The 21,153-nt window shown below is 34.6% G+C and overlaps 1 protein-coding gene across 3 annotated transcripts in view; it reads left to right on the top strand.

The window, feature by feature from the left end:
* MED13L (mediator complex subunit 13L) overlaps positions 1-21,153 on the top strand; it is a 289,944-nt gene that overhangs the window by 21,340 nt on the left and 247,451 nt on the right. For all 3 annotated transcript variants that reach the window (XM_061141858.1, XM_061141857.1, XM_061141856.1), the window contains exon 2: positions 10,923-11,160. In XM_061141858.1, the coding sequence (XP_060997841.1) occupies positions 10,923-11,160 (238 nt within the window). The remainder of the gene's footprint in view (positions 1-10,922; positions 11,161-21,153) is intronic.

The raw sequence follows: 21,153 nt of genomic DNA, 5'->3' as shown, positions 1-21,153 counted from the left end.
TTGCATTTTATTTAGTTTACACCTTTTCTAGCTCCCAGAGGAAGAAGCTTAGAGCAGTTCTATACATTTCTTCGTTTCTGATGTGAATATATAACACTACAGATTTCTCTTTGTGCACTGTTTTACTTGTAGCCCTCATATTTCAGTATATTTTGTTGTCATAATCAGTTCAAAAAATTTTCTAGTTTCCTTTGTGTTTTTTTTGGCAGGAGGTGGTCCTGTGCATTATTTAAAAGTTATTTGTGGGGGAGGGGAGCATTGGAGATACTTTGTTAATTTCTAATTTAATTCTGTTCAGAGATTTTAGCTTTTAAAAATACATTGGTATTTATTTTATGGCCCAGCATATGGTTTCTCTTGGTGAATGTTCCATGTGGATTTGAAAAAAAAAAAATGTGTAGTCTTTTGTTGAGTTGTAATGTTTTATATATGTCAGTTTGGTTATATTGGTTGATAGTATTCACGTTTTTCTATATCCTTATTGATTTTCTGTCTACTTGTTTTATCAGTTGCTGAGAGGAGGCCTGTTGAAGTCTCCAATTATAATTCTGGATTTGTCAATTTCTCCTTTTAGATATATCATATATATATTGTGGTTCATATATTTTGAAGTTTTGTTATTAGATACCTACACATTTGGGATTTATGTCTTCTTGAAGAATTGCCATTTTTATCATTATAAAATTTCTCTCTCTAGTCCTAGTAATAGTCCTCTTGGAGTCAACTTTGGTATTAATGTAGTCACTTGGTTTTCTTACGTTATGCTTGCCTGATAGACCTTTTTATGTCATTTCACTCTTTAAGTGCTTTTCTTGTGAGCAATATATAGTTGGACCTTTAAATATTTTATCCATTTTGAGAATCAGTGTCTTTTAATTGTATAATTGTATTGATATGATTGGGTTTAAATCAGCTATTTTGGCTTTTTTCCTGTCGTATCCATTTTTTTTCTTTTTCTCCTTGTTTTTGGGTTATTTTGAGTATTTTTTTTTTTTTTGAATGAGTCCATTTTGTCTTCATTATTAGATATGCTTCTTTGTTTTAGTTTTTAAGAACTGGTTAAGGGTTTATAATATGCATCTTTAGCTTACTAAGTTTGCCTCCAAGTAGTGCATTTTTTCATTTATGTTAATGGAACAGTATATATCCACTTTCTCCTTCTGGCCTTTGTTCTATTGTTTTAAATTTTTCTTCTATAGCCAGTATCCAGTCCATGATCCATTATTTTTACAGTAACAGTTAATTAGTTTTTCAGGAAATTTCAAAATGAGAATACATGATTTATATTTATATATTGACTGTTTCTGGAGCTTGTTATTCGTTTGTGTAGATCTAGGTCTCCATCTGATAAGTTTTCCTTGTAGCAGAAGAACTTTTTAAGAAGCGTTTATTCTAGTTACATTTATTAAAGTACAATTCCATTGGCTTTTGTTGATCTAAAAAATAAAATTGATATTTTACCTTCATTTTTTGAAAGATTTGTGCTTGATCTAGAGTTATAGGTGTGGAGACTTTTTGTCTTTCAGCTTGTTCCATTGTTTTTTTTTGTTTGGTTTTTAACTGTGTCGCACGTAGGATCCCTGTTAACCAACCAGGAATTGAACCCATGGGAAGAGCAGATTCTTAAGTACTGGACTACTGGGGAAGTCCCAAGTTCCATTATTTTCTGCTTGCATATTTTCTTTTGAGCAATCTGTTGTAAATATTGTTTGCTTTTGCTTATGTAATGTGTTTCTTTTTTCCCCTCTTGACAGCTTTTAAGAGTTTTCTTTTTGGGGCTTCCCAGGTGGCACTGGTGGTAAAGAACCTGCCTGCCACTGCAGAAGATTCTCCTTTTATCTCTGGTTTTCAGATGTTTGATTGTATATATTTTGATTTTCTTCTTTCTTCTGGTTTATATTGCTCTGAGTTCACTGAACTTCCTGGTTGCCTGGTGCCTGTTGAATTTTGTTTAAATGTGTAACTTGGTATTTAGAAACAGCCTCAAAAGAAACCCTATCAGATCTCTGGAACTCTTTCTGCATAAACTCTCTCTTTTCTGCTGATCTACTTTAACATATTCTAGTTACCTTAGAGTTTATAGGACCTGCTTCTTTGGTTTTCTTTACCTCAGAGATTCTACCTTTGTGTTATCTGCCGTCCAGTATCTGAAAACAGTTTCTTCTTTGTTTTTTTTTTGGTCTGGTTTTCTGATTGTTTATGGTGGGAGGATAATTTTGGTGCTTCTTACTTATAATTTAACTGTCATATTTGCCTGTGTATATTATCCTAGTTTAGGGATGAGCAGACTTTTTCTTAGAGAACCAGAGGGTTCATTACTTCAGGCTGAACTGCGTGGTTGTGCTGTGGAAGCAGCCATAGACAATGCGTGGTGTGGTTGTGTACTGATAAAGCTTCATTTACAAAATGAGTGGCCTGCCTGCAGGCCCTAGTCTGCTACCTCCTGAGTTACTCGACTGAGACATAAATGATAGTAGAGTTACGAAGTCTCATGCTTAAAAGGGAGGAATCTGAGATATGTATTTCATGTTTGAAAGGAACCTTTAAATCATATTGTTTAAGCAGCGCTTTTCTGTTTGAAGCGCATCTGGTCTTGACCAGCTTCCCGCTAACCCCCCTCTGTGATTCTCAGGGATGCCCGTCAGGGCTGTTTTCTTCAGAGAGCTCTCACTGTTGTTTTAGTTTTTCCCATTCGATTGGCGGCCATCACTTGGGTCAGTTCTGAGCAAATTGAATTCATCTTTCCTGTGTCAGTCTTCTGTGTGACTAACTTTGAAGACTTTTGAAATTTCTTCAGTCTCTTAACTTTATTCAACTTAATTCAGCTGTGGATTTATTTTCTTTTTGCTATTTTATTCTATTGAAAGAATTGGAACATGAGGCCATATAACCTCTAGCCATATGACATGTTTAGATTTCCTCATCCTACATCTGCTAATTTGCTGCACCTTATCTAGATTTTTCTCAAACTAAGGAGCTAGGAGTTGAAAGCAGTATGGACTAGTGACTCTTATAGTCTGTTATGTAGGATCTAAATACTATACTTTTATCAATGTAGCTTAGGATGGCAGTAACTTTTAAAATAGTTCACATTGTTTGTGTTTAGGTCATTGTCAAATAAAGCACCCCTTTCCACTCATGCTAAACTCCATTTTAAAAATCTTTATATTTTTGAATTAGTGTTGGTAAACTGAGGGCTGGGAAGAAAGTTACAGTTGAGGGAAAACGTTATTATGAGTCAGTAAACGTATGTATGTGTTAGAAACCATGTTTGACATACAACTGTATTGTATGGAGGGAGTTACCATACTCTGTTTCTCACAACATGAAAATACCATGTTAGATGAGAGTCGGATGAGAGGCCCAGTGCCCTGTTGTCCTCCTCGCCTCTGTGAAGGTGATCCCTGGTAAACCTCTTGTCTTGGAGCAGGAAGAGTTTGAGCAGAGCTAGATGGCAGGGAGCATGTAGCTGGAAGCATGTCTCTGCCCACTTAGAGTTTTAACGGTCTAAAAATGGAGAGAAGAAACAGATAACAACAGTTATCTTAATACCCAGTAAAATAAGTTTTTGGCTTTGCAACACAATTTATGGGATATTAAGTTGTTCTTAAGCTTAAGAATTTGCCTAGAATCAGTCTGTAAAAATGTATAAGTGAATTCTCAAAATTAGTGTTAACTTTTTGTGTGTATTAAATATTTTTGCTACATTTTGATTAGTGTTTTTTAAAATTTTAGAACAGAACTGTACTCTGACATAGTTAAAGAATCAAATAGTTCTACAAGGTTTTTGTTGTTCTTTTAACTGCACCACACTCCTTATGAGGTCTTAGTTCCCCAACCAGGATTTGAACGTGGGTCTGACAGTGACAGCAGTTAAGTCCTCACCACTGGATCTCCAGGGAATTCTAGGTTTAGTGAATAGCATTCCCTTACTCCTGGCCCCTATTTTACCCTCTCCAGAGACATATGTGTTCATCTACTTTTGTTCATTATCTTAATTTTTAAATGTTTCTAAATACCATTTGTAATGACTTTCAGGTTTTGAAATTCTGAACCTTCCACTCTTGAAAATCAAGATTTAGCTTATTCTCTCTCCCTCCTACTAAGCAAATATGCCTTTTCTATCCTTCCATTTCACCAAAATAGTTGTATTGTAATTTTGGTTAGCTCAGTATTCACTGTTAATGTTCACTTGATTATGTTAATATATGGCAGAGCCATGGAGTAAACTCTGATTACTTTTTCTTTTCTGTGTAACTCAAAGATGGTAATTATCTGGATTTTGTTTGCTTGCTTTTGGACTGTTTACTTTTCTATGTATTTTTGACTAATTCATCACCAAACTTTTTGCCTATTATTTGAATCTCTGTTTAAAAGACTTTCAAATATCCGGTGTTCTGTCAGTTCCAGATTCATGACAGGGTCTTCCCTGGAGCCATCTGACCTCTTATAATCTGGATTGGTTGCCCTCTAACTGGTGCACAGTTCACAACCTGGGATCATCTGATTATTGCCTGTAATCTTAGGGCTTCGTTTGCACCCTCCCATGTTGAATCTATTTCCTAAATCTCATGGCTACTTAGGGTTTATTCATTCCCTCCTTTTCATGGAGTATGCCTCCAGTAGCTTCCTAAGAAAGGATGCCTTTTTTTTTTTTTTTAAACACGTTGCATACTCTAAAATGTATTCTGCTTTTGCACTTCATAGATAATTTAGAATGGCATAGATGTTTAGTTTGGTATACTTTTTCTTTAGAATTTTGGAGATACTACACCATTGCCTTTTTACTTCTAATATTTCTGTTGAGAAGTCAGAAATCCTTTTGATTCCTGACCCCTGTGTACTATATGGGAGCTTTGAGGTGCTTCTCTTTGTCTGCAGTGTTGGAAGTTTACAGTAATATGCTTTCTGTGAGTCTCTTCTACTCTGTTCTACTCTGCCCTTGCAATCTGGAAATTCGCATTCTTCCTTTGTCCCCACCCTTACCTCTCCACCCCTCACAATTTTCATGAATCATTTTATTGGTCATTTCCTCTTTTTCATTTTCTGTGTTTTCCCTTTCTGAAAGCTCTTTTATTTGGTTTTGAACTTCCTGGGCTGATCCTCTAGTTTTATCTCCCCCCACCCTCCCATTTTTATTTATTTTTATTTGCTTTACTTTCTGGGAGAAACTTTATCTTCTTCCAGCCCTTCTGTGGATGTTTTATTATTTCTGGCATCATTGTTTTAAAATTTCTAAGAGCCCTTTTAGTTCTTTGATAATGATATGCATAGGTTAAATGATATGCATAGGTTAAATGCAAATTCTGCACTATTTGTTTAAACTACTTTAGCATCCACAGATTTTGATAATTTGTGGAGTGTCCTGGAACCAATCCCCCATGGATATTGAGGGACGACTGTACCTGTGTTTATTGTTCTGTGTAAATTGGGTTGTAGCTCTTCTTTCTCCACAGCCCAGATTCAGTTTTCTTAGGCATTACAAGGCTCCTGACCTCTTGAGCATTGGCTTCTTACCTTTAAAAATCTGGATGCTCTTGTCTCTGCTACCTACCTACTATTGTGATTTTATGATTTAAGGGAACAAAACAAAGAAACAAACTTCTTTACTGGGTTTTTTGAGGGATTTAAGAGAGAGCAAAAGCAGATGTGTGTATTTGTTCTGCCATCTTTACCTGGAGCTGATTAGTTATGTTTTAACAGACGTTTTCTATTATCCTAACTTTTTTCTTTCCTTTGACTCAGTTGAGAGGTGACTTAATATGTTTGTTAGCTGTATTTCTCTGATCTGCTAGCACAGTAACCCTATCACAGGAGGAAGTGGTGTGAGGCAGACTTGAAATATCCTCGTGTACTCACATTAGTCCCAAATGATCACATCTGCCTTTTCTACAGATCACCCTAGAATCCTGCCAAGGATTGATATTAAGCTGCTTGTTCTGTAGTTTGAGAAATCTTTATTTCAACTATATCTTGAAAATTCAAATGTCTCTAATGAGAGTCAGTTTCATTTACAAGTCGCCTTTGTGAGTGGGATGTAATTAGCTTGGGTCAGGAGACGTGAGCTCTTTATAGTATCTAGGTCAACCATATTACCTTACAGGTCGGGAAGCCATCCATGGTGCCCTGAGATGGAGATTTCTGATACCGTTTAGGTAAATAGTTGAAAAACTAGGACTAGAGCCTCCGTCTCCTGACCTGCAGCCAGTGTTCTTTCATAATCCACCTGGGGTTCATTCTTATCAAGTTATGTTAGTTTGACTCTATTCCATGGCCTCTGAATACAGTTTTAACTTTGGAGAGCCGCTTTGCAAGTATTGATGTATGTTGGTCACAAGGGATCTGATTGCAATGGGTCAGTGCAAATAAGTGACCTCCAGTGGGAAAATTTATCAGCTCACTTCCTACATTAGTACCTAAAGAGTAGGATGTTAAGAATCAATATACATTTTCTTTAAATACATTCATGTCATAAAAAAATGCATTTATCCTGATTCTGTTGCAATTTAGTTAGAACCATTCTGAATTGAACTACTGTTTTGGCCAGGAGAGTCTCGTCTGGTGAAGTTCAATTCCCCAAGGACCTTGACTACCGATGCAGCTGATACTAGCCATTGCCGAGCAAACTTCCCTCCAGTCTCTGTTGCTATTAGAGTAGTTATTTTCTTGGTTTGTTATGCATACCCTAAGAATTAGCCTGTGTGGATATGGTCTTACAGTGGTAACATGTACAGGAGTATGTAATTATCTGAGTGAAATTAATCTCTTCTATTTATGGGATGGTGTAGTGAGCAGTCTTATACTAGTTTTCTTAATAACTCAGGAAGAGTGAAGAAAGATTCATGAACTTTCTTAAATTAGAAAGTATGGGCATGAGCTCTTGTCATTGCTAAATTGAGTTGATGACAGTTTCTTTGTACTATTTTATAATCCTGTAGGGCTATTTGTTACCATTAGCCCTATGAAACATCATGGCAGAGTAGAAAGAATTTATGCTTTAAATTCAGTTATGTTTAGGATTTGCCAGTTGCTACCTGTGTGGTTTTGGAAGAGTTACTTAATTTTTCTGACTTCTAATTTCTTTAGCTGTTGGCCAAGATTAGAAATTACATATGAAGGCCTCATATGTAGAAATTACATATGAAGCCTAGTATGGTGCCTCATATTAGAAATTTTATGTGAAGACCTTGCTTTGGTGCCTGGTATTAAGTAGGTGATGAATAAAAATACTTATATATTTATACTTTTGATTCTATATTTTAAAAACTATGTAATCTTAAGCTTAGGGCTTCCCTGGTGGCTCAGTGGTAAAGAATCCACCTGCCAACGCAGGAGATGCACGTTTGATCCCTGGGTCGGGAAGATCCCCTGGAGAAGGAAATGGCAACCCACACCAGTACTCTTGTCTGGAGAATTCCATTGACAGAGGAGCCTGGTAGGCTATATAGTCCATGGGGTTATAAGAGTTGGACACGACTTAGCAACTGAACAACAACAATCTTAAATATAAATGTGGATTGTTCATCTTTGACAGTGAGAAATAATTGCATTTTGGGGATAACTTGCATCTAGAAATATTTTAGATGATTGCTTCAAGAATATTGAGTCTTGGAAATATACGTCAGAAATTGAGTCAACAGACCTTTGTGTGGAATTGATTTTTAACTATAAACATGATCATGGCATATAAGGACATATTTTAATAGTGTAATTGAATATACATCCATGATAGAATTTTTTTTCATGGACAGTGTTTCAATCATTTTTCCTCTTATCAAATACTAATTCAAAATGTAAAGCTAAATCTTTGAACATTCATTTTATACTTAGGTATATGTTAGGCTTGAATGGTGTTTCATTGTTACATTTTCCAGTGAAGATTGGTATAGTGATATTTAATTTTAGCTTTAAGGTAAAGGGATAAATTGTTTTTAAATGACTGGACATTTTTAGTACTTCTGGCTGAATTGGTTATGAAGAGATTAAGTTTGTAGCTTTGAAGTAATGTCACTTGCATTTGTATTATATCACTTGCTAGAACAACTCCATAAAGATAGAGAGCAGGTGGCAGCGGCTTTCTTTTACCACTGAGACCATAGAAGCACTGATAGGAAGTTAGTGGAAGTGCTAGGATTAGGAAACCATTCTCCTGAATCAAAGCCAAATATTTTTGTCTGCTGAGCCGTATTGGATGTTACAGGTGAAAGTATTCTTGTGAGTGAATAGCGGTTCATAGATTTTCTTGGGAACTGACTCACCTGATGTTTAAATATCTGATATATTTAAATTTTCTAACCTTTTAAATATGGTTAGTGTAAACATTAGTGTTAGTCTGTCAGTTGTGTCTGACTCTTTGTGACCCTGTGGGCTGTTGAGTGGTTCAAATTCATTGGTATATTTTCATTCCCCCTCCTTACCTCCCTCCCCTCACTTCCTCAGGATCTTTGGGCATAGAATGCTTGTTTATGTGATGAAAGAAAAGTTAGTCTTCTAGTGGGAAAGAATCTGCCTGCAGTGCAGGAGATACTGATTCAATCACTGGGTGGGGAAGATCCCCTGGAAGAGGAAATGGCAACCCCCAGATCCCATGGACAGGGGAGCCTTGCTGGCTACCGCCCATGGGGTCACAGAGTTGGACACAACTGAGTGATTGAACAAGTCTTCTACTTTTCTGATTTCAGTTGCTCCCACTTCGTCTTTTTATTTAGATACCTTCTTTGATACATATTTAAAACTTGATCTTAGGCTTTCTGATTAAAACAAACAGACACATACATACTGCTTTTATTTGAAGAAACAAATCCATATGATAGAAAACAGACAACTAAAGGGAAGCGGTACAACTACACTAGTCCTGCTAGTAAGGATAGCAGTATCATTTTTGGCCGTGTGCCAGGCACTGTCCTAAGTGCTGTCTGTGTATGAACTCACCTAATCAATTCTGAATACCATTATTCTCATTTCACTTGTAAGGGAACTGAAAGACCAAGATTAAATGATTTGCTGGGTACTTCTACCTCCAGCTAGTAAGTACAGAGCTGGAAGTCAAACCCAGGAATACTGGCCCCAATCAGATCAAATATATGATAATGATTTTCTCTAAGTGGAATGAGGACTACCAGTTAGTACAAGGACATACCATTTTATTAAACTGATAGGAGTTTTTAAAGATAGGCAGTTTGGGAGGAGGTTATTTGTGTTGATGAGACTACTGAAAAGCAGTATGGTAGCATTCTTTTGTGAGTCTACCAAAGACTAAAATATTTGTAGTCTTTGGTAATTCTGTACCCAACAATCTCTCCTAAGGAAATAGTTGAGGAAAATGTTAAAGGATATTCGCCAGTTAATAACAAATATAATAGTGAGAAAAATGAAGACTGTCCAGTTGTTATTGAATAAATTGTTTTCTCCAAGCAGTGAATAGTATGAAAATATTAATTATTTTTGAATGGTAATTAGTAATATATAAAAATAGTTATAGTAAATGAAAAAGGATATGAAAACATGTAAACTTTAAAATGTTTATGTATAGAAAAACAGGAAAGTATGATGCTGATAATTATTTCTCATATGATAATGGAAAATAATTATTTCTTGTGTGATTAGTTCACTTTTTTGTTTGAACCTTTTCCTTGGCCAGGTATATTTATTTGGAGGAAAAACCAAGTGGTCCAAGGAGAAAGCCTAAATGATGCCAATACCAGGTTTTACTGAGAATTTTCATTAAAGATTAGATTTCCACATCTGATACTGTGAAAGGAAAAATTAGTGAATTTCAGACAGTTCTAGTTTGGATGTTAGTATTTTTGGAATCATTTTTTCTTTAGTGAAGCTTTTTTGGGGATTGAAGAAAACTTGATAATTTTTTCCTAGAGATGTTCATTATAGTGATTGTTTTAGGACTTCAGCTTGTTTTAGTTATGTTAGTAGAAGGTAACAGTTATTTTCCTCACCTGTGGTACTTGTTTTTCGAAAAGCAACTTCTTGACAAAAATTACTAACTTGGTTGTTGGGAGTGGTGTGAGGAGGGGGAATATGAGTGAGTAAGGGTTAAATGCAAGGGATACATGGATTCTTTGGTACAGAATTATGTTATGAATCAGTTTTACTATCAGTTTTGAATACATAGTTGTAGTTCTTAGTTAAGTAAGGAATTCAACTTTTGTTTGTGTTGAAACATCCTTGAAACTTAGTTCTTTTTAAACCTAATACTTAAGAAATTTTAGAATACAAATTCACAAGACAGATCAAAGGTAGAGGATCTGCTCTCAGCTGGTTTAAAGTTACTATGTTTTAAAATGTGTTTAAAAAACCAAAGATCAAACTACACCGGGTTGTTGTTATAGAAGGAAAGCTTTTCTGTGTGCCGCAAACTAAATAGCAGGAATAAATTGTTGATAACATTCCATTAGTTTATTAGCAGGTTATTTATAGGCTTTCATAATGAACTACTGTGTTACTGCATTGTATTTCCCTGATTAAAAAAGATTTAAAGTATAGTTTCTGGATGGGATGAAATTGGGGAAATTCTTTGAAAGAAATTATTCCAGTTCTACAGACTCTTACTTGATTTCTAAATGTAATTTATGAGTTACATAAGGAATAATAATATAGAAAATTTTATGTATAGGGACTTTATAGTAAATAATAGGTAAAAAGTGGTTCAACAGGAAATAATGATTACTTTTTTGCTGTATTTTGATAGGTAATATATGTAGAAATCTTGATAGGAAGAAATGAACTTTTTACCCCCTTAAAAAAAAATCAAGGATTGACAGAAATTCCTCAGTGTAAGAAATCTTATGGTAATGAAGTGTACTGTAAATATTTATTTTTAGCAGATTTATTTTTCTGTATTGAAGCCTGTTTTTAGTGTTCTTTATGTGAAGAAAACAGTCAAAATTGTAATTTTCTTTTTCCAGGCTGAACTCACGGGAATCAAATGGCGTAGGTACAATTTTGGAGGGCACGGGGACTGTGGACCCATAATTTCAGCCCCAGCCCAAGATGATCCAATCCTGTTAAGTTTCATCCGCTGTCTCCAAGCCAACTTGCTGTGTGTATGGCGCCGTGATGTCAAACCAGATTGCAAAGAGTTATGGATATTCTGGTGGGGAGACGAACCCAATCTAGTGGGTGTAATACATCATGAACTACAGGGTAAGTTTTTTTTTTTTTTTTTTTTTAAAGTTATCTGCATTATATATTTTTTGAATAGTGGTAAGTTCTGAAAAGGTTATTAAGACTTGCTGAGAAGAAAAATTCAAGTGTTTAATGGGTTTGTGTCAAAGGAACCTCCTTACTCTCACCCCTCTTCTTTTCACCCCTGTTTTTTTCAGATTCTTGCCCATTCATACTGGGTGGGAATCAGTACCTTGTGATCCACTCTATTAAAGTATAGTATCCCCTGGGTGTTTGGGTTGGAATTGAGGCTAAGATCTACTGTATTAAAATGATAGTGAAATGTGAGTTATTAGCAAGTCAGTGAAATGAAAAGAATTTTTTTTTTTTCTTTTTTGGACTCCTGCTGTTACGGTTTTTGCCAGCTGAACTCTGGTGGAAAATTGTAAAGTGATAATAGAAACTTAGTGCAAGCCTTATTGGACAGAATTAGGAGGTGTCATTGCATAATGTATTTGAAGAAAGATTCATGTAACGAATCTACTCTGGTTTTGATGTAGCAAGTTTTCCTGTGTTTTGTCCTGCTTTTTATGTAAGTAGGTGATTTCAGGAATTATTTGCTCTAATGCTGCCTAACGTTTAACTTCAGATTACCTCTAATATATGGAAATTTTGAATTAATATAAGACTTTGATTTTTCTGAGCTATTGATACTTTTTGTATTTACCACCAGTTTATAACCAGAGGAAATTTTATTGATATTCTTTGAATTTCTAGTAAAACTTTTTTACCTCTTTCCTTAAATGTTTTCATCTAGTAGGCTAAAGAATTTTTCTAAATCAGGGCTAATGGTGATTTTTAGTTCGGATAGGCCATTAACTCTTTTTGACTTGTTAGTCTCCTAGAGCCAGCATTTATAATGTCTAAATCAGTCTTATTAATTTGTGGTTGAAAAATTTTGGTTAGTGTTTGAAATGTTTTGTTACTGCGTATATTTAATGTTTTTTATAGGAAGGAGTAAAACTAACTTTAATGTATCTGAGGATCTGTTTTAAAGCTTCTAAATTTCCTTAAAGGATTTCCTGCCAACTTCTGCTTGACACCTTCCTCCCTTTTCTTTACAGCCACTTTTTTTATCTGTGATATCTCCTGCCACAACAGCCAGAGGGCAGTAAACCACAGTGGACTAATTGAGCTGTTTACTTTATGGTCCATTTGTTCAGCTCAAACCTTTCTCCCATAGTTTTTTAGAATATTTGGTTTATATATATAAGAATCTATTCTGGGTAAGATTGCTTACTTAGCTGGTTAGTCAGCAAAATCTTGGAATTATATGCATTTTAAAGCTTATTACATGTAGTTTGCAGTGAACTCAGGTAAAATTAGTTTTAAACATCTGGTTTCTGTTTAATCAGAGTTTTTAAAATAAGATACCTCCTAAAAGATAGCGTTTATATTTGTCCATTTAGGTATCAAAGCATATCTTTTTCTTCTTTCACAACATTTTGTACATGTGGTAGAGGAATATAGCTTTTTTTTTTTTCCGTTTCTTTCCCTTCATTTTCCATGATTGCTTCTGACTCAGTCTCATTCTCTTTCTTTACTCCCTGTTGGTCCTTTTATGTTTTAACTTTTTGGTCTGGTCTTTACTGTTAGCAACACAAATAATCATTTTATAATGAAGATGAAACCAAACCCAACTGTTATTTAGGCTTTTTTAGTTGATGTATAAAGTTATTTATCCGTACCAAAAAGGCACATGGTCAGTGTTTTTAGAAATAACTTACTAAATTACTGTGTTATTTCTCATGGGTTTTGTTACTGTGTTAACAGAAAGATGTAGCCTGTTTGAGTATTTTATAGTTCTATAGATTGCCTATGTACATTTGTCCATGTTTTAAGTGTTTTTTTTTAATGGTAAATATTTAAGATTAAATTCTTTTAGATCGTTTTATAAATTACAGAAATACTACATTTTAATTAGAAAATTAGGAAGACAGAACTGCCAAAGGAAGAGAACAAAGAAACAAGAATCCTGAAGTCTATAGCAGGTTTTAATGTTTGGTGTTTCTGTGTATAAATGGAAGTGGTATCATACTGTTTTGTAACTCAGCCCTTTTCACTTAACGGTGTCTTATGAATGTTTTCACCTGAGAATGATTGCTTTTTAATTTTCTTCCCTATTGAGTCTGAAAACAGTGTAAACTGTTTATTTTTTGGTACGTCACCGGGGAAGTATTAGAGTGATGAAACAATCATAACTTTGTTAAGTACATCTACTCTTTTTAATATGTTGAATGTGTGACAGTTATTAGATCAAGGCAAATGATCTTTTCTGTAGGTAAAAGTGGTTGCAAAGAGTAGTTTCATGTTTCAACTAATATTAGGAAATATATGAAACTTAATTAGAAAAATGAGTGACATAAAGACTGCTTTGTTTCAAGTGAGGGAGAATATGACATGTAGAACAATCATGAAAAAAGGATACCAGGGGAGTATTGTCATGGTAGTCACACAAATTTAGGATACTTGCAGTCTGTTTCATTCTCTAGTATGTGTAAGAATGATTCCATTTTGGCTAAAATGAATTTTGTCAGGATCCTTTAATATTAAAATAATGGTACCATTATTTGTAACATTCTATTTTTATTTATTTTTTTTATTTTTATTTTTTTCCCAATTATTAGTTGGAGGCTAATTACTTTACAATATTGTAGTGGTTTCTGCCATACACTGACATGAATCAGCCATGGATTTACATGTGTTCCCCATCCTGAACCCCCCTCCCACCTCCCTCCCCATCCCATCCCTCTGGGTCATCCCAGTGCACCAGCCCCGAGCACTTGTCTCATGCATCCAACCTGGACTGGTGATCTGTTTCACACTTGATAATATACATGTTTCCATGCTGTTCTCTCAGGTCAGCCCACCCTCGCCTCCTCCCATGGAGTCCAAAAGTCTGTTCTATACATCTGTGTCTCTTTTTCTGTCTTGCATCTAGGGTTATCGTTACCATCTTTGTAAATTCCATAGTAGCATTCTCTTTTTAAAGGACATTTTACTGTCCTTTAAAATGCTTTTTAGTTATGTTATTAGGCATTTACCTTTGTTTTTACAGCTTAGCCCAAATAGCATTCTACTAAGAAATGTCACAAAGCGTTGGATTTAAATATATGCAGAAGGAGAATAATCCTATAGGATACACATAGTTTTATTTTACATTTTTTGTTCAAATGCTTAAAATACCTATGAAATAGTCTATGAGAAGACTAAGACACATTTATAACTGGTCCCTGTCACTTGGATAAACACTTTTGGGCTCTTGATTAGGGAGTTGTTGTTTATATTGTATAGCATAGTGGTTCAGAGGCTTGGGTTTGAATCCCTGCTTATTGACTTGCTTGCTCTGTATCTTTGGTTTAGTTATTTACCTTATTTGTGCTTTAGTTTCCTCACTCTAAATTGGGTTACAAGAACTAAGTACTCAGAACAGCACAGAGAACAAGCTAATCTAGAATTGTAACTACTGCTTCTACTGCAGTGCCAGGAGTTAACTCAGACATTAAAATGAAAACATTCTGGCAGTTGGTCTGTGCAGTAAAACATCAGTATTTGCTGATGTTTGTCAAATACTAGTTTTTTAAAGTATACTTTTAAGTTGAAGTAATCATTTTTGAGTTTGTTAATGTTGAATAACTCAGAATAGTAAACTATTAGAGAGCAGCGAAGATGTTCTTCCTCATAGGTAATTTGTCTAGATAGATAGAGTCTGTAAACAGAATTTCATAACAAACCTTAAATTATGTTATAAAGAGGTCAGAACTTTAAGATTTGACTCTGTTGGATCCCTGTAATGTAGATTTGTAACTTTACTGCCTTCTCCACATAGAGGTATCGAAGGACATTGGCTGAATACTGAATATACAAGTATTTCCTTCTTTGTGTCCATCTCTAAGTACCTGTATCAGCAGGTCCAATTATAGGGCTTTGAAATCTCTACCCTTGATAAATTATAGTCTGAAAAGGGTATAAGACAGGCACACAGATATGTATAATGCAGGGAACACTGTAAGTATATAAGAGAAATATAGTAGATGGACTGTGTTCCACACGAGCAAACATTCAATTCCAGGTGTGTGATGTGCTGAGTCGCTCAGTCGTATCCGACTCTTTGCGACCCCATGGACTGTAGCCCGCCAGGCTCCTCTGTCCATGGGGTTTATCCAGGCAAGACTACTGGAGTGGGTTGCCGTGTCCTCCTCCAGGGGATCTTCCCAGCCGAGGGATCGAACCCAAGTATTCTGCATTGCAGGTGGATTCTTTACCATCTGAGCCACCAGGGAAGCCCTCAATTCCAGGATTAATGCATAAATAAGTGTTCTATAAAGTTTTCACAAAAACACTGTGAGTCCTAGTGAGAAACCTTCTTGGTTTCTGGTCTGCTTATTCAGTCTATTAGGCAAGAGCTGTGATCAGCCCTGGATGTGTAAAAAGGAATCCTCATCTTTAAAGGAGCTCACAGTCTTACTGTGGAAGCAGCTAAATGAGTCCATAATGATGATACAGTGGAGTAAGCCGCAAATGTTTAAGTTAGGGATCTCGCAGAAGTACCAGATGCAACCTCAGGGAAAGAGAATAGGGAGATAGGGGTGAAGCCCAGAGGCTATGAGGCTTGCGGTGTCTTAGAGGATGCATCTGTTACATAGGTTGCAATGGAATTTGCCCTAGTCAGAGAAAGTAGCCTCTATAAATGGGCCTTCGGGCAGTGAATGAACTGTGGAAGAGGCAGGCTTGCCCAGAACGTGGGGTATGAGTGAGATAGTTGGGGGAAACAAAAAGTGGGGAGGTGGGCCATAGTGTGGAGTTCACTGAAGCAAGGACTTAATCTGATAGATTTTGAGGAATTGTTACAGGTTTTTGATCAGGAAAGAGATAATTAGAAAGATTATATATAAGATTGAAGACAGACAGGAAGACCATAATATTGTAATATTTTACTCTAAATTGAGTTATGACCTTAAATGTTTTTAGTTTAGGATACAGATTTAAGTTAAAAAATACCAATGACTATGTACTGAACTTTGTATTGATAGTTTTTGCCAATTTTATTTTATTATAACTTTGCTCTTTTTGCTTGACTAAATTCTTTCCCACATTTTTCAATTTGATTTTTAGAGAATAATATATTATGCTAAATTGACTTCTTATCTGCCAAACAGAATCATTTTATAAACACAATTGTTTGGTCATTTCATTGCCTGTTAGTCAGTAATGGGAACGACATGCAATCTTGGAGTCCAAAATCATACAAAGAACAAGCACAGACTTCTAGGGATTGGAGATGGCTTGACCCAAAGAACTCCTGGTCCAGAAGAAGTATCTTATACGGATTAGTTGTATATATGCTTAATAACGTTCGCTGAATGAATGAATGAGAAGCCTCTTAAATGGTTCTAACATAGCATGATTTATGCTTTCAGAAGGTTGATTTATAATAAATACACTTGAAATTTTGAATTATTTGGTAATGTGAGGAGATTGAAACCTAGTTAAGGCATTATTGTTTCTGTTTTTGATTCTCAGTTAAGGTGTAAATATCCAGTGTAAAGATGCCCTCCTACTTTTGTTAACTGTTAAGTAAGTTTGGGGCAAAACTTTGAGACTGTGATTGCTATTTTCCCCAAAAACTTTTCACTCTGGCTTGAGGAAGAACCTAACTTTGAGCCTATTTAAAAACAGAAGACTTCTTGAATCATCTGCTTTTACAAAAGCAGTGAAAAGTTCAAATGAAGATTGTTCTTAAGTCATAAGAAAGATGGGTGTCAGGCAGAGGAGAGAAGAAAGGATGAAAAACATTCAAGAGCTCGCAAAGGCAAATTATGATGATCAAGCCAAACTCTGAAAATTAATAGCCACTTATTGCTTAGAATACTAAAAAGAGAAGTGTTGGCATTGAATTTTCATAAAATCATAGACAGTGAAGTATGCAGGAATGTATTACCGTGTATGTGTATCTTAACAGTCTGAATTTTCAGTTGGGTTTTGGTGATTTCTGATTATCTTTGACTAAATGAAATTAATTTTAGTCAACATTGTAAATGGATTTATTCTCAGTTGAAATGAAAAAGAACATAATGACACCTTTATGTATAAAATTAATAAGGGTGAAATTAGATAAAATGTCATTCAGTTTGAAAATTTCTTCTAAAGAAATTTCTTCTGATCCCGGACTTTCCACTCTGTTTTTCTATCTGTTTTGTCATTATTGTAGTTCATTTATGATTCATTAAAATTAATCTCTGGCTAGATTGAAAAAGATTTTTTCACATTGTTTGCATTTATTTATTCTTCAAGTGTATAAATCTGGTGATTTTGAAAACAAGTGAATTACACCATTCTACAACATTCTAGATTTCTAATATTAATATTTTATGTGTCAACATTTATATGGAGATTTCATTACATGTCATTAATAATTCTTGAGATTGTTAACACAGTGTATCTGAAAAGTAAATGTTACTTTAATTTTCATATTTTCTTTTACTTTGTGGAGGATAATAGAAAAATACATTTGTGTTTCAAAAGAAGCAAACACTTTGATGGAAAACATGAACCAAGTGGTAAATGGTAGCTAGTTTTGAGTAGTTACAAAGTAAGTATTCCTTGTTTTCACTGTGTTTTGTTTCGAAAGAATTAGCTTGCTAAAAACTACAAAATAGTAATAATTTTCATTGTATGATTATACAAGTGATTCTAGTGTCTAATTACTGAAATATTAGATTTAATAGAAAATTATACATTTTATTCTTAAAAGAGAAAGTAAAATACTTATTAAGACTTTGGTAAGCACTAAATTTATATTGTAAAATTGTGGTTAAGGTTTCAGAATTCTTTCATATGAAGAATAGGAAAAGATCTAATGGATTAAATAGAATTATTAAGCTAAATGTGCTTGAAAATTGAGAGAATAAGCTGAAGGCTAACTTTTGAATGTAAATAAAATCGATGTGTTACCACAGGCAACTTACTGAACCATGTAATTAGTTTTTTCTATGAAAAATGAGACATTTATATAGAGATTGTAGTGAAATAGCATGTAAAGGACTTATGTTCTAATGATATGAAAATTAAACAGTTGGTGAGAAAAATTATACTTTAAAGATGGTTGCTTTAGGGAAAAGTTAAATCTAATCATTTGATTTGCAGGGTATGTGTCTGTGTGTGTAGATTTATATTTTGATAAGTATATATAAGCATTATATATAAAATTACCTACTCTATAAAGTAAACCTGAATAAAATTCCCCAGTAATGAGGTGTTAAAGTCACCACCACAAGTAGGGTTGCAAGTTAACCTAAATGTAGATAAACTTTCTTGGTGTATTCCAGCTTTTGTTTTTCTCTTTTTGATTGATTACGTAAGTAGTTTTAGTGAACACAGTTCAAAATCTTGTTCTATTTTAATAGAATACTTTTAAGATTTAAAATAGGTTCCTATGCATTAAAGTACTATAAAGATTTCTTTGTCCAGTAAAGCAACTTCTTTATCTCTTGTTTAGAGGTGTTGATCTAAGAAACTAAAATGTGCTAAATTAGAGAAAAAGTTAACATATTTAGTTGAATTTAAAGGCCTAATTAATTCAAGAAAAAATACATATTTGGAGATTAAAATGAGTGATGTAGATATAAAATTACACATTAGACAGCAAAACACTTTTTGCTACACAATTTACAAGCAAATCCTTTGCTGTCATATTCAGTCAGTCTTACTGTTTGAGGTGTTTTATATAGAAGATAAAGTTAAAAGTCTCTAAAATAAAACTAGGTTTTTTAAAGGAAGGAAGGAAGTGGGGCTGAATCTTGGTGGTTCATCATTGAGAGGACTCCTTAAGTGTCCTGTCCCATTCATACATTTAAGTTAGCATATCCAAAGGGAAATGGATGCTTGTAAAAGTCCATGACTTAGTCATATCACTAGTTGTAATGGGACTCAAATCCATACTTTATACCTTTTAAAATTAAAACCATTGTTGTCTGTAAAGCTATATGTAACATAAACTGTGTGATTTACTCATTTTATAGAGTAGATCAGTTCTACCGTATCATTTAAAATAAACTATTAGAGTTCTATTATCTATGTATCTAATAAAACCTATTTTCTGAACTTACAGAAAGAACACTGATTTGCTTAATTCTGGACAGGGCTTATGTTTTTTGACTTTATTTATTAGTATTTTTAAATATTAAATTGAATTTGTATTTTATATTGGAGTATAGTTAATTTGCAGTGTTTCAGGTGAACAGCAAAATGATTCAGTTAGGAGCTAAAATTTTTTGTTCTGAATAAAAGGTGTTTTAATGGCAGAAATAACACATAGTATATGTTTCTTTCCTCCCTCCTCCCATCTCAAAGGTTTAGAAATGTTTTAAGCGCTAGAGAATTATGAAATTGGATTCTGTTCCTTTAAATATTTCATGCCTAAAATTGTCCTCATGCTACCTGAAGAGTTTTTCATTGAATATCATTGTGGCTAGTAAGTGTTTAGTAATTCTCTTTACTGCTTCATCTATGTAAATATTTTTGTACAATTTCCCACAAATACTGGGCCACATACCTATTTCTTATAAACCCAACATTGATTAAATGTACTCTTTGTATAGTTGGGTCTCATTTTGATCCTGGCTCTGTCGTACTGTGATTTGTTTGTGACTTCAACAGAATAAGCATTATCCTCCTTGAGGCCCACCTAGGATTGAGTTTAAAGGCCTTCTGCAATAGCCACATGATCATACAGTTAGGTTTTTTTTTTTTTTTTGGGGTGCTGTGATAGTGTAACTGAATATGAGCCAGTTGCCAGGCTGTTGTGGTAGAATAATACCTGCGGTTTGCAGTTGATCATGCAGCTAAACTGGCTTGACTTAAAACAAATTAAATATTAAGATTAAAAATTGGATAGAGTGCTTTTGTGTTGAAAAGGATTGTGTGTATACAGTGGTAAGTTGAAAGGTAGCATATTCACAGATTGGTCATGAAAAACCCCTTCCTCCTATTTAATATAATGTCATATGCAAAATATATTTCATTAAAACATTAGCTTTATTTATGGCTTTACTAGCCTTAGGGGGAGGTAAGACTTTTTGCTAATCTTCTTGAAGGCTTATTCTCTCCCTTCAGTAAGAAATATGTAAATATTTGTAGAGTGACTGCCTGAAGAAGGAAAGTGTGAACATCATCAAGATGAGGTCTCTTCATTAAGATTATTTTTTCACTAGTAATCTTGGGCTTGTTTATATGTAAGCAGCTTTGATGTTTGCTATTTATAAGAGGGCAGATTATTCACGTTGAAATATATTTAGTCTAAAGGAGAAAAATTTAGATACTGTCTGTTCAGTTTTAGGCAGTGTATTTTTAACTTGTTTTAAAAGTAGCCTAGTAGATATTAATAATGGAAAGGGCGCCTGCCTTGGCATCCTTGGACAAATTACATGCAACTCTGTTCAGGAAGGAAGGAACATTTGTTGGCAATGACTTTTATGGAGACATTTATCAGGCTGTTTCTTGGTTTCATGAAGAGTGTAACAAGGAGGAGCCCTTGATTCCAGTAGCACATCTGGGGTTGGAAAATGTACCTGGTTGCTATAGAAAAGGTTTCATTAACCAGAACTCAGATAGCCAGAGCCCTTAAACCCATTCTTAATAAGCATAAACCATTGGTAGCTCAGATGGTAAAGAATCCGCCTGCAGTATGGGAGACCTCGGTTCGATCCTTGGGTAGGGAAGATCCCCTGGAGAAGAGACTGGCTACCCACTCCAGTTTTCCCGCCTGGAGAATCCCCACGGACAGATGAGCCTGGTGGGCTACGGTCCATGGGCTCACAAAGAGTTGGACACGACTGAGTGACTTAGGCTTTTTCAAAGGAAATTTTACCAATAAAAGGGTTAAATGACTTAAATAAAGCACTGTCTGTGATTAGTCCTGATGTGCACAGATATCAGTTTGAAGTGTAGCATGGTTGGGACAATGAGGTAGAA

Source organism: Dama dama, chromosome 5, assembly GCF_033118175.1.
Source record: "Dama dama isolate Ldn47 chromosome 5, ASM3311817v1, whole genome shotgun sequence".
Lineage (NCBI taxonomy): Eukaryota > Metazoa > Chordata > Mammalia > Artiodactyla > Cervidae > Dama > Dama dama.
The sequence above is the reverse complement of the archived record's forward strand: the minus strand, read 5'-3'. Positions and strand labels throughout refer to the sequence as shown.